Source organism: Cyclopterus lumpus, chromosome 21 (genome assembly GCF_009769545.1).
Source record: "Cyclopterus lumpus isolate fCycLum1 chromosome 21, fCycLum1.pri, whole genome shotgun sequence".
In the NCBI taxonomy this organism is placed as follows: domain Eukaryota; kingdom Metazoa; phylum Chordata; class Actinopteri; order Perciformes; family Cyclopteridae; genus Cyclopterus; species Cyclopterus lumpus.
In genome coordinates, this window is record NC_046986.1 from 22606610 (window position 1) to 22619601 (window position 12992).

General features: G+C 47.2%; 1 protein-coding gene across 1 annotated transcript in view; it reads right to left on the reverse strand.

The window, feature by feature from the left end:
- hecw2a (HECT, C2 and WW domain containing E3 ubiquitin protein ligase 2a) overlaps positions 1 to 12992 on the reverse strand; it is a 38682-nt gene that overhangs the window by 17888 nt on the left and 7802 nt on the right. The window contains exons 3-12 of the mRNA XM_034562091.1: positions 9942 to 10028; positions 9280 to 9849; positions 5625 to 5732; positions 5283 to 5377; positions 4463 to 4529; positions 2463 to 2632; positions 2165 to 2304; positions 1960 to 2060; positions 1007 to 1872; positions 120 to 411 (exon numbers count right to left, since the gene is read on the reverse strand). Of these exons, the coding sequence (XP_034417982.1) occupies positions 120 to 411; positions 1007 to 1872; positions 1960 to 2060; positions 2165 to 2304; positions 2463 to 2632; positions 4463 to 4529; positions 5283 to 5377; positions 5625 to 5732; positions 9280 to 9658 (2218 nt within the window). The 5' untranslated portion in view covers positions 9659 to 9849; positions 9942 to 10028. The remainder of the gene's footprint in view (positions 1 to 119; positions 412 to 1006; positions 1873 to 1959; positions 2061 to 2164; positions 2305 to 2462; positions 2633 to 4462; positions 4530 to 5282; positions 5378 to 5624; positions 5733 to 9279; positions 9850 to 9941; positions 10029 to 12992) is intronic.

Here is a 12992-nt window from a genome sequence, read left to right on the forward strand (position 1 = left end):
GAGGAAATATGGTTTAAAAGGCACCGGTGGCGGTTGACTTTCAAGCACGAGAAACACGATTTTGCATTTCTTGGGAATTCAAATAATATCTCCCTGTTAAAAGCACTAAAGTTGAGTACCTTCCTCTCCATCTGTTTCTGTGGTGGAATCAGCGGAAGCCGCCTCCTCGTTTGGCTTTGCCTCCTCCCCTGCCCGTCTTTCAGCCACACCCCCCACAGCCTGCAGGGTCAGCCTCCTCACGCTGATCTCCTCGACCACCACTGGGTCGCCGGGCAGGGGAGCTTCTCCTGCAGCCTCGGCAATGGCTCCCTGCCCACCCCCTTCGTCGTCTACGGCGTGATTGGTCGGTGGGGTTCCGGAAACCACGTCTCCCCCCGGATCTATGGCCGTCTCCGCGCCCTCCTCCGCATCCTACCGATTACAAAATAATTGTGTGAAAAAAAAAAAAGATTCAACAAAATGACAATTATCATAGATTAGGATTAATAGAGGTCTTCATGCTGATGTAGGTGACTCTCATATACACTGTTATGCAGGGCATTCACACCTACGGCTCCAAAATATCTGAGAATTTCAGGAAGTCAGTCAACTACAATAGCAGCTCACAACATGAGGCCGTTCCCAAGGCAACAAAAAGAAAGCCAAGAAATGTTTAACTTTATGCTAATATGCATCGGTGCGTAGGCACGAATGCTAAAAGGAAACAATCGTTGAGCTTTTGACAAAAATCAACTCCATGAAAAGTGAATGCATATCCCTTAAACGTGGAATGATGGTGCTCTGGCAGATTGTTATGGTGCACTGTCACCCGATCCAGCCGGGGCTAGGACCCAGTGGAGACTGCTGATCACTGTGGGGACAGTAATGACACTCAGACACTGCAGAGTGGACTGTGGCTTCACGTTCACTTCAAGATAAAGAAGATTAAGAAACGCTATGATGACATTTGACAAAAGACACAAGCGATGAATCGCGGCTCGTGACCATATAAGGATAAGGAACTCACCACTGCAGTCGTCACTGTGATTGGGCAGCTCTCTGACGACGAGAAGACCGTCTGCGGGGCTGTTGCCATGGAGCAGGTGTCCATCTCTGAGGAGGGGTCCTCGCCCGGCCCCGTTCCTTCCCCGTGAACTTCCCCCTCTGCCACGGCATTGTGGGACACGGCCTCTGTGAAAGGAGCCTCCTCCACTTCGGAGAAGACGTCTGGCTCTGAAACATCCTCCAAGTCCAGACCTGCCCGCAACTCCAGGGCCACCTCCGCCTCAGGGAGGCATGGTGCATGGTCTTCTGTCGCACCGCCCGCGCCCTGGGGCTCCTCCTTCAGCGCTGAGGGCTCCGGCCGCTCCGGCCCCAGATGGAACTCAGGGAACGGGTCGTCTTCATCGGGGCCGCTGTCGTCTGGAGGTTCTCCATTCATCAGCAGTGGCGACAGCGGCACCGGAATGATGTCATTGGCCCCGGACCTCTCGTCATCCTCGTCGGAATCGATGTGCAACATGGCGCTGAGCCTTGTGTGAGTGGGGAAGCTGGAGCGCAGTTTGGGCGAGGCCGCACCCAGGGGCCTCTCCCCGGGGCCTTTGGGGGCCTCGATAGCGTCCAGGCCCTCGCTGAGTGACCTCTGGAGCATTTCGTGGCACGACAGGCTCTCGTGCTCCACAAATCTACCTTGGGCTCCAACAAGAGGCAGGTCCTTTTTTGGGTAGGCCGTGGCCCCGCCTTCCCACATGCTCTGGGAGCCCTGGGAGCCGGTGGGAGAAGGGCCCGAAGAGACCAGTCCTGAAAGATGGTGGGGCAGGTCTTCATCATCGGACGGAGTCCCTGGAGCTCCATTCAAGGGTGAGAGGCCAATGATGGACTCGGGAGAGGCACCTGCAATGGCAGAACAGGTTGTGTTTCCATGTTGGAAAAGACACATTTCAAGAAAACACACTCAATTTAAAGACTCGATTGATTTACCATCAGGCCCAGTCGATGTGAGTTCCACTTTGAACTGCAAATGGCCGCTTACGTGTTCAGTAGGCAGACGGCGACACAGGGGGAAGCTCACAGGCTGGACTCTGGACAGAGAAACACCAAGACAGCCGACACATTACACACGTCACATTCAAGTCCTCGGGACTGAACTAAAGTTCCATGGAGCGGGAACCTGTGTTTCACCTACCCGGGTATTTTTTCAATGAGCCGCTGCACGGGGATAGTGAGCTGACCGAGGAAGCGCTTGATGATCGGTCGACTTTTGGCAAACTTGTCCTTCACCTCGATGTACAGGATGTCCGTCATTAGTGCTACAAACGTGTATTTCTGCAGAGAAGCAGACGAACATATACACTCAATACTTTGTCTGAAAGAGAACAAGTGTGTGAATGAGTGTATGAATACTGTGGTGTTCATCCTCTGTGTATGTGGGAAAAAAAGCATGCTCATTGTCGTGGATTAGAAGCCCAATGAAAAAACGTCACCTCTCCATGCCAGACGGGGTTGGTGGTGTTGGCGATGATGGCCGATCGCCGCTCCTGTCCGTGGTGGCTGAAGATGGGGAAGACGCTCCTCTTCCCCGGGTGGATGGACATTTTCAGGTACGGGTCCGGATTGAAAAACATTCCCTTCTTCATGCCGGTAGAACGCAGATCTGAGGCAAAGCATCAGTGACAGCGAGCTTGTGAAGAGGATAAGGGTTAAATACTGTGACCTGATGTGCCGTTTTGTTGTTGTGTATGCATCTTAGTTTAGCATGTTAGCACGCTAACATTCGCTAACGAGCACAATTCAACAGAAGGCCCAGCTGAGACGGATGGGACTGTCAGTGGGTTTCGTCTACAATATTTGGTCATACACTAAAGGTTTTACCTGAAGGTGGCCATCAGATGAATTGTCAGGTTATCACCAACGTTGTAAAAATTCATTAGGTGAGGATCATCTATCTCTGCACCCAAACTGTTGAGACACGTCATTCTAATCTTCTCCACATCATCTGGGAACCATGAATATGTGTCCCCAGTTTTGTGGAGATCCATACAATATTTGCATGAAGAATCTTTCGGTCTGGATCGACCGACTGACCACCATTGACATCTCTTAGGCCACACTAAGCCGTTCTAAAATTGCTGGTAGTGTAAAACCGCTGTGGAAGCATAATGACAAACAGAAGAAGGTTGCTTCGGGTGACAAGATGCTATGGCAACGACGGTGCATGTAAACCCGGCGGCTGGCAGTTCCCGTGGCTTTTGCTGCATTTTTGTCTTTAATTGTTGACTCTTCGCGCTTATCCCTGGAGCGCTTATGGCATATGACACAATACAGACAATACAGTCAATCAACGTCGGGGAAGGAAGCGTGGTTATTGGTCGAATTCGTCGGGAGCGGAATTCGAGACAATCCCCGCCCAAAGGCCGACCCCCGGCAAGACCGGCCTGACCAAATGCCACTGAAATCAGGGTCAACTGCCCCATGGAGGAGTAGCCGTAGGACGACTGCCCCAGGGAGCTACGCTAACCCAGCGAGAACCTAAGGCTACTCCACTACCTGGCTAATGTGTGGGTGTTGTGTCCACATCTTTACAGAGTCCTTGCTCCATCGTGGCGTCCCGAATAAGCAGCACTTGACTGGCAGGAGAGACAGGTGGACTCTGTTTACATAAATTATGTTTGGTGCACAAAACAATTCAAATGATATGGACAATGTTCCCTGACGTAGAATTTTCTATGTGAATATGTCGGCCATATTGACTAGAGGATTGTTTAGCAAACAGCAGCGTTTAACAGGACAGGAATGCACTATTGTTTAGTTTGCCATGTTTTTCTTCTGAGGAAAATGGGCTACAACTGCATTTTCGTTGTGTTCAATGATAACAACAAGTGATTGTTGAATCCTCTAATGTCTTAGCCATGTTACAACCCCTCCTCCTGACCCCTTTTCCGTTTGCCTCTGGTCTGAGTCCATAGACGAGTCCATAACTGCATCAGAGCACTAGGGCATGAAATTCCATGCTGGTTTATTAATGTTTTCATCTGGAATAATGGGAACTACAGTGGAGCCTGCGGCTGAGAAAAACAGCTAAAGGCCGCTTCCGATGCAACGTATAATTGAAACAAGCTGTAGTGGACATGTCGTCTTCCTGTTTACGTCTTTTTAAAGCTGGTGATACCAACCGACTTCTTCAGAAAGCTGATAACATTCTCTGTCCGTCGGGAAAGCACCTCTTTAAATTCCGAGACCACTGTGTTTCCTGAAGACAGCTTTGAATGTTTACTCTCGCTTTCCCCCCGAAGGACTGCGAGAAAAACATGAGGAGGAGATTACATCACGCGGCGAAAAGACAGAAAGTCTGTCTGTGTGTTTGAAGGCTTTGGTAAATTGACTTACAGCTCTCAACGCCAGATTTCCTTTGATTTTTTTTATTGAGGACGATTACACGACAATGGTATTCTGAACCGCAGAGTGAGCAAACCTCTCAACTCACCTGTCAAAGTAAAGCTGATAAGTTTTCGTGGATGTTCGATGCCCACCTGCTCTGCCAGGCCCTCCACCTGAGAGGGGAACAGACGGCGTCAAACTCTGCACACCGAAGAACGAAAACACACCTGTATGTCTGACGCTAATACAGGAGACATCTTTACTGGAAGGAGGCAGCGGCGTAGCAGCGAGGATGCACTGCTCATTGGTTTAACATGGTATACACACTTCTACTTACTCTGCCTGAACCACCTCCATCATGCACAAATCATGTGAACTTTAAAGGACTGCTGCCCGTTTTCAAAGTATACTGTACAATTTGTGCGATAATCAGATCTTAAAATAAACCTTATCATTTATTTTATTTTATTCATTTATTTTGCAGGGACAATGCACACTAAATCAACAGTAGGACAGTAAGTGAGCCAGAGTTAACCAGAGAGGCTCATTTCCATCTGCTGTCCCAGGCCAGATGTTTGTAAGGCAGCCTAAAAAAATTATATAATAATCATAATTATTTGGTGTAATCTTCATCCTCATTTTAACCATGATGATAATACTAAGCCTCAGAGTGCCGAAATCTCAAACTGATTCTCACACACACACACAAAATCACACAACCTTGGACCTTCTATCTTTGTGAGGACACTCCCCGTCATATTGCATTCCGTGGCATCTTAGCCCTCAAAATGTCCTCGCTTTCCAAAAATCAAACTCAAATTAGTCCATTTTAGCAGAGATATAACAATCAGTGGACACACCTGACCTTCAAGATTTGGGGTAATCCCAGGTCAAAGGTCAACAAACACACACACACACACACACACCAGGACTGCAGGGTTCTTCACTGTGATGCAGGGCGTCGTGGCTCTCAGGGCTCCGCTCACTCCGTGGTAGTACTTGAAACAGATCTTAGTCTCCGCTGCAGAGGAAGCAACGGAGAGTTATGGGATGTGGAAGTAGCGAAATGTGCTGACCTCAAAACAAAGTTGGATTGGTCTGTTTGTTTTGAATATTTAATATGATGATCATTTCAACCCTTTGTAAGAACATTAATATCTTTGATTATTACATGTTTTACGCTATATTTTCTAAATACTGAAGTGAATACAAATATTCTGAAAGGGATGAAACTGTTCATGGGTGGGTGACAGCCTGTGGTAACTTACGCTCCATAAAGTAGGGCCCGGGTTCCAGCCTCCAGACAATCTGACCCTTCTGGGTGCCGTTCACCCCTCGGTTCTTACAGTCCCACACGTTGGACGGACTGGTTTCATCTGCAGGAGAGGGGAACTGTGAGTGAGACGTGTGCGTGTGTTTAAATATCTGAAGAGAGACAAACCACGCTCTTGCTGTGTTCACGTCCCCTTTTAAATGTCAAACCAGACAACGTTAAACACGACAAACAACAGACGACAGCGCTCTGGCTCTGGATGCCGCTCTTGCTTAGAAAAGGCGGAGTCCGCTCCGTCTCTCGGTGTGTTTAGTCTGCGGACTCTTGCCTTCCAGAAGGAAAAAAAAACACAAGTTTGCCTTTAATCAGTGAAATCCACTCCCAAAATAGCCTCCCTGCAACCTCTACCCAGAAGGACAAAACAGCAAACTTCCTCCGAGTTAAAAAACAGGGAGGGGGAATTCCGCTGTACGTAGCACTTTCTCACACAGATTAATGGAGCACCAAACTCAGCTGCCGGGCGGAGGGAGTCGTGAGAGGAGTGTGTGCATGTTTGAAGGGGAGTGGAGGATGGGGAGGGCAAGTCGCTTATCATTGAATGTCTGCTTAGTCGAGGGAAGCGGCAGCCCCTCCTGGGTATAAGACCCTGGAGCAGGTAATGAAGTCCTGGCGGCCCTTGTGATCGATGGCAAGTGACCTGACGCCCTGCCAGGCACCGGCACTTTACACTATCTCTTTCCCCCACACTGCATTCTCCCTTGCGAGGGAAACGTTTGGGAAAAAATGTGATCAGCTAGTCCAGTCCTGGAGGTCATCAGAAACGGATGGTTTGGTGAACTAGTTGAAGTCGTCTCCGAACTGCATTGGTTTATAGTGTGATCTACGGCAGGTTTGTTTGACCTCTCGGAAGTCAAAGACGCCCACTGCTTTCAGAGATCCATTATTCATTATGAACACAATACATCATGCTGAACAGCGCACAAGGCTGCGATCTTCCTCCGATGCCGCTGTATTATATCAGTAATCATCACCGTACCGTTAAAGTCATGTACCCATCGTGACAGGGTAAGGGCAGAGAGCAGACTGCATCAACACTGTTCTGCAGTTCAGAAATCATACTGAACAATTATAATACATTGTTTAGAAAGAAAACAAAAAAAAGAGTGATTAATCATATATGTCAGGGCAGCAGTGTGTTTTCAAGAGCAGTTTTCCATATATATTTTGAAACCAGTGGAGGCAGGTCAGGTTTTCATCAACATCTGTCCCAGAATATAGAAAACCTAATTTTAAACCACATTGACATTTGTAATAACACGTATAATCACAAGTCCTGTCTATAAGTACGTCGGTTCGTTTCATATATCTGGATGAGGGCGGTACATCTTCAAGAAGCAATCTAACCACTGTATTTAATAAGAGGGTCACTTCACTCATTTACAGTCTTATTGTACTTCCATTAAGCATGAGACTCTCAAGGGACAGATAAAAAGGATTGGCCAAAATCAAGTAGTTGGAGATATCCTGATTTTGATGTTGAATGTTGTATGCTTACAAATGAATTGTTTAACTTTGGGACGATCGCAATATTTTTAAACTTTCATTGGCAACATCTGTGCGAGTCACCCACTTGTCTTAGAATATGGAGAGTACACCTCAGATGCTGGCTTCAATTTTTTCCAGAAAGGACTGCGTAACGACGAGACCGAGTCACAGAAGCTGGAGGAGCGACGTCAGGACTTCCGCTCCTCACTGTGTGAGCAGAGCAGCATCTTAATAACAAATGTGCTGACTGTACGCCCCTGCTCCTGTATTGCTTTTCACCTGGATGGACAGATGACGCCTGATAGCCTTCCTCAGCACACAGCTCAGTGCATTTCCCCCCTGTCAAATTCCTGTCTCTAAGCAGGATACATTATCGGAGACCACCCGTTGGCCTCGGAGAAGTGCGGGCTTTGTGATGGTGCGTATGTTATTGTACACCGAGGCAGAGCTGTTACATGTCGACTCAGCCTCCAGTCCCGCGTAAAGTCTCTTCAGCTCCTGTTGCAGTATTGACTCGGAGTTGGAAGCTCCTGCACAAGACTCTCCTTTTCTATTCTCAGCTCCTGCTGGTAAAACACCCGGGTCAGCGGAAAAAGCTTTGAGGACAGGTAGGGTCAAGTTGGCTCAGGTCCTGGACAGTGTCGGGGTGCAGAGAGCACTCGGGTCACTCATTTGTTGTAACGTGACGTAATGTCATTTAGTTATGTTTCAAGAAAGCATTTCTGTAACCTTTGAAGGAGCACCTGCAAGCGGAGCACAGCTCCACAACACCGGTGGGGGAAAGCTCTGACAGGTAGCTCTCGGTTCGGCTAAAGCTGTCTCTCCGAGGGAAGTTAAGAAGCTCGTGGCTGGTTACATGGGGGAGTAGATGCAACCCACATCTACTGTAGCGTCTCCATCTCCAATCCTTCGAACATGGAGGGAACAGTGCCTGACATACACAAACCTTTGCTGGCTACCTGGATATAGTAAAGCGCTTTAAAGGAGCTGTGAGGCCTGTGATTCCTGCCTGCAGAGATAAAGAGGTTGTGCATGGAGGTCAATACAGTCAAAAGGTAGATGAACAGTAGCCGACGCGCCCTCTAAATATACTGTATATATAATATAACCAACTTGCGCAAGGGATTACAAAGTTTGGTCTCAGCAAAAGAACACAAACAGTAACCAGGAACTTTTTAATGTAACACGTTTTGTTCTCCATCACTGCTTAGTTTGGGCTTGACTGCTCCGAAAGTTGACGATAGTTGACAATCATGAGAGAACGTGTTGAACGTGTTTTCTGGTCATGGATCTAATGTATTACTAGTAACATCTGTGCTTTTACTACCATTACATATCTGTCTGTTTGCTGTAAAAAAATATAATTAATTTTGAATACAAATTTAAAAACTAAAAACAGTTAATTTGGAGAGATGAATTGCCATGCGAACACTGTAGTTGTTATGACTTTTAGAGTCAAATATATAACACTATAATATTTGTAATCATTTAATTTATGAATATAATACTTTAGATACTATTTCCAAAGGAAGGATTACTTGAATGACAACTGTGCTGTCATGTTAGTAGACTCCATTCACTCATGAAGACCGCGTCCTGCGGCTGAAAGACCTTTTGAGTGATTTCCAAAGTTGGGATCAAAGCTCTTATTTAGTTAATTGCATCTTTCTGCTCACATATTTTTTTAACCCTGCAATTTATTAGGCATTTATTGCATGATCTGACGTGCCACAAAATGTATATTTTACAAGCACAAACGTAACGGGATGTTAAGATTTCTTCAGGACAGCAACAGGAAGGCCTTGGTCAGCTGCAGACCCGGTATGTTATTATTAACTAAGCATGGATTTCAGTTATGCAGAAAACACTAGCAGCTCAACTTTGAGAGAGAACTGTGTATTTTTTAAGAGCATGCATTCAGAGCTTCAGATTTTCATCTTAACTTGAAATTTGCTGATGAAGACCTGACCCGAACATGCCTCTTTAAGGCTTAGAGACGTGGCTCGGACTCGTCTTGAATGACAATGGGATTTGTCCTCGACCGAACCCAGCACAGTTAAAAGCACTAGCAACTACATATGTAAAAAAAAAAATCATCATCTCACCAATGTGGTACAGCCCGATCCAGTCGGTGGCGTCCACTTCCTCCTTGATGTCCCAGGATATGACGAGGTTCTGGCCGCGGTTCAGCGTGTACTCCAGAGTGGATGCCGTTAGCGAGGACCGGCTCTGGGAGGTCACCAGGTCTGTGTCACTGTTGGCCCGCAGGAGCCCGATAGGGCTGCTGATAACGGAGGAGGTATCGGCGGTGGCCCCGCCCCTCTCCGCCAGGGTGCGCAGGTTTTCTGGGCTGAGGGTGTGTCGTAGGTGGGGGCTGCGCCTCCGCGGAGCCACCAGGTGTTCCCGCCCCCCCACTGCCAGGTTGGGTGGATTGTGGGATCGGGTCCTGGGCGGCAGGACTGCCGTGGCGAGGGAAGGACGCATGTTGAGCGATTGTCGAAGAGGCAACTAGGAGAGGTGCACACTTGTTGTTGATGGGAAGGCCCAAGAAGAGGAAGAGAAGGGTCGGGGCTTCTTATCGGTTGTGCTGGTTGTCAACGAGAAGACGCATGTTACTGATTCATTCATGTGGACTCCACCCTTGCGTCTTCACAGCGAGCGTCGGTTTGAAGATGCTGTCATGACCGGAAACATACGCTAGCTTCAGAGACGATGGTCTGATTCCTTCTCCCCAGAGGCTCCGGTTATCGGCCCTTCTGGTGCTTACATTGTTACAGAACCGGTGAAGTAGAAGATGTAGAACAGTCACAGCCTTCAACACTCTTATTTCATGTTATCCGAAGGCGACGGGAGCCTAAAGATGGAGGAAAGAGGAGACAGATGGAGAGAGCGGTGAGCTACGGAAAACTGCTCTTGCACAACAAAGAAGCAACAGTTGCATTGCAGTGGGTTGCCATCGACAAATGAGTGAACAAGCATTAGTCACCAATGGGGTTTGTTTGCTGTCAAAGAACCCGTCACCAAAGCAAACAACCCTTCATCCTTTACAGTAAATAGTGGAGGAATGGATGTTTTTAGAATGGTACGGTTTCAACACTCAGCACTATTTACTCATTTCAATGATTACACACGTCTAGGAGTGTAAATTATCTTCTTGGTGGTACGAACAGACCTTCCCACAGTGGAGAAGAGTGGCCTGAAAAGTGAGGGACTGTTGGAGGAGTGCTGTCAGAGTCTCAACCAGAGCCATTTTGTTTTAAAAGGAAGGATGGCATGTGACTTCAGAATCCAGCCAAAGGGCAGCTGACTTTAGACGGACTGAGGAGCAGAGAGAGAATAGGTCCGGTACCATTGAGCTGATACGTGCCTGGTGCGTCGCTGGAAAACCATGTGGGCCGGAGTCGGAGCTAAGCCCCGATATCTTTGGCTTTTTAACCACCGTAACCAGAAGGTACCCGGTTCGATCCCCGCTCTCCCCATTAGTTGCATGTCGAAGTGTCCTTGAGCAAGACACTGAACCCCCAGTTGCTCCCCGGGCGCTTTCACAGCAGCCCACTGCTCCTTAATAATTAAGGATGGGTTAAATGCAGAGGACAAATTTCATATATATGTAAAAATGTAATATGACAATAAAATACGGTTTAAGTTTTTAAGTTAAGTTTAAGTTTAAGTGCGTCTGTCTCAAAAGCTGAGCTGTTCAGTGATGCTTTGAAACCATTGCTTCCTCTGCAGGCCTCAGTGTATGCATTGCTGTATTTAATAAAAAACATTTGGATTATAAAGTGATTAGCCTTCAAATAAGCAAAACTGAAAACCCAAGCTTAACGTCACTCACGTTCAAGTGGCTGAACAGAACTGTCAGCGACACGTCATGTTCCTGCTTCTATTTTGATGTTAATGGAAGAGTTGGATATTTTGGGAAGTATGCCTATTAGCTTAGATGAAAAGTTAGATGAAAAGATCAACACCAAGCTCATATTAGTATGATACATTTAAAGTAAACCACCACCAGCCAGTTAGCTTAGCATAAAGAGTGAAAACAAGGGAAACACGTCCACAGGTAGAAGATACACTCTGACTGCCACTACCTCTAAAGCTCATACTTAACTGTATACCTCTTCTGTTTAATCTGTACACACTGTGGCTGGGTACTGGGACTTTCTTTTTTTTAAGCTTGCTTGTTTACATTTTGGCACCATTAAAGAATGCTGCATTAGCTATTAGCTGTACCCGTTTGCAATGGACCCATGGATGCATGTGATAATAGAGAACACTTACTGGAGTCTGAAGGAGCATCTTTTTTCCTATGATGTCTAAGCAGACTTATGGACGTAGTCTCCCTGAATCTACGACTATTTGTATCTGTGTGTCGAGATGTGACTAAGTTCTGACTTGTGCCGTTGATGGTAAAGCATCATCGACACGAGCGAACACAACATCAATCAGTTTATTCACCAATACCAAGTCTGCATTGAGGATTTCAACAACCCCGTGTTACTTAGCAACATCACTGACCACGGTGGCAGATTCTGCTCTTTTACCTCGTCAACCCACGATCAACTTCGTCTGCATCCTCCGTCAAAGGGACGAAAAGAAGCAAATGTGAGGTAAGTGAAGAACGTGAGCAGGATTTACGTGCAGTCACTGGAAAACCATGTGGGCCGGAGTCGGAGCTAAGCCCCCACAAGGATCTGCTGTTGTGGATGTCTCCTCTCATCACTTATATAATCCATTCGCACTTCCGTCCTTTTCAGTCGGACATGTAATTTGGGTTGAGATTGCGCGTGGAGAGCCAACAGGTGGACTGTGGGAACTCTTGACCGTGCAGGGATTGGAACCCATTTCAGATGCGATTCGTATGCAGCAGCTTGTATGTCCGATTGTCTAATACACTGTATATGCCGCTCCTGAGCTTCTGGATCAATTCACTTTGCATTTTGAACTGACGAAGAAGAAATGATGAACTGGCGCCGTGCTGATGTATGTGGGTCGGCTGTGTTATATGTATGTGTTATCGGGCCTTATATAAAAATTTGATCTGCTGCATTTGACATGGGGGGGGGGGGGGGGGAGCCTGGACGTCCCTGACTCGACAAGATTACCAGAGCGCGGCTCCATCACACAAAAACAAAACCACACATCACATACAGGGATTTATGACAGAATAAAACCTTCATCACAGATGCAGGGATACGTAAATCCTGCTCACGTGTGCTCATGCAGCAGCAGCATAAACAAGCGGAGGCTTACTCCGCCGAGAGGAAGAAACTAAAATAAGTGTATATGTAACTGCTGAGTTGTTATGTAAGTGTTCCTGCGGTTCCAAGCGCATTGTCTAACCCCGATGTGGAATGGGAGACGCCACCCGTCCCACTCAGAGCCGAGCGGGTGAGGAGTCTGCCAGCACAGACCAAAACATGAACACGGGAAGCGGGCGCAGAACAATCTGGACTCATTGCAGTGCCTTTCTACTTCTACAAGGCACCGCCATTTCCCAGTATAACCCCAATTCCAGACCGCTGTGCACAGTTTTGACCTGATGAGGGATTTGTGACGGACGTAGATCAACAAGGTGTTACAGATATAATATAAAAACATATTCTAATTCTATATGTGGGACGATGTTGAATGTGACACCTGTCCTGTGAAGAGTCATCCGAGTGCTGCTCTGTTGTTTGACACCAACATACGTTCTGTGCACCGCTGGGCAGTGCACGCTCGGAGAGAAAGACATCTGCAGCCGGAGCGTGGCAGAATGTGCTGGAGTGTTGCCTTTTTAAAACATCCTGTCCAAAAGCCTTTTCTGCACAGAGCAGAC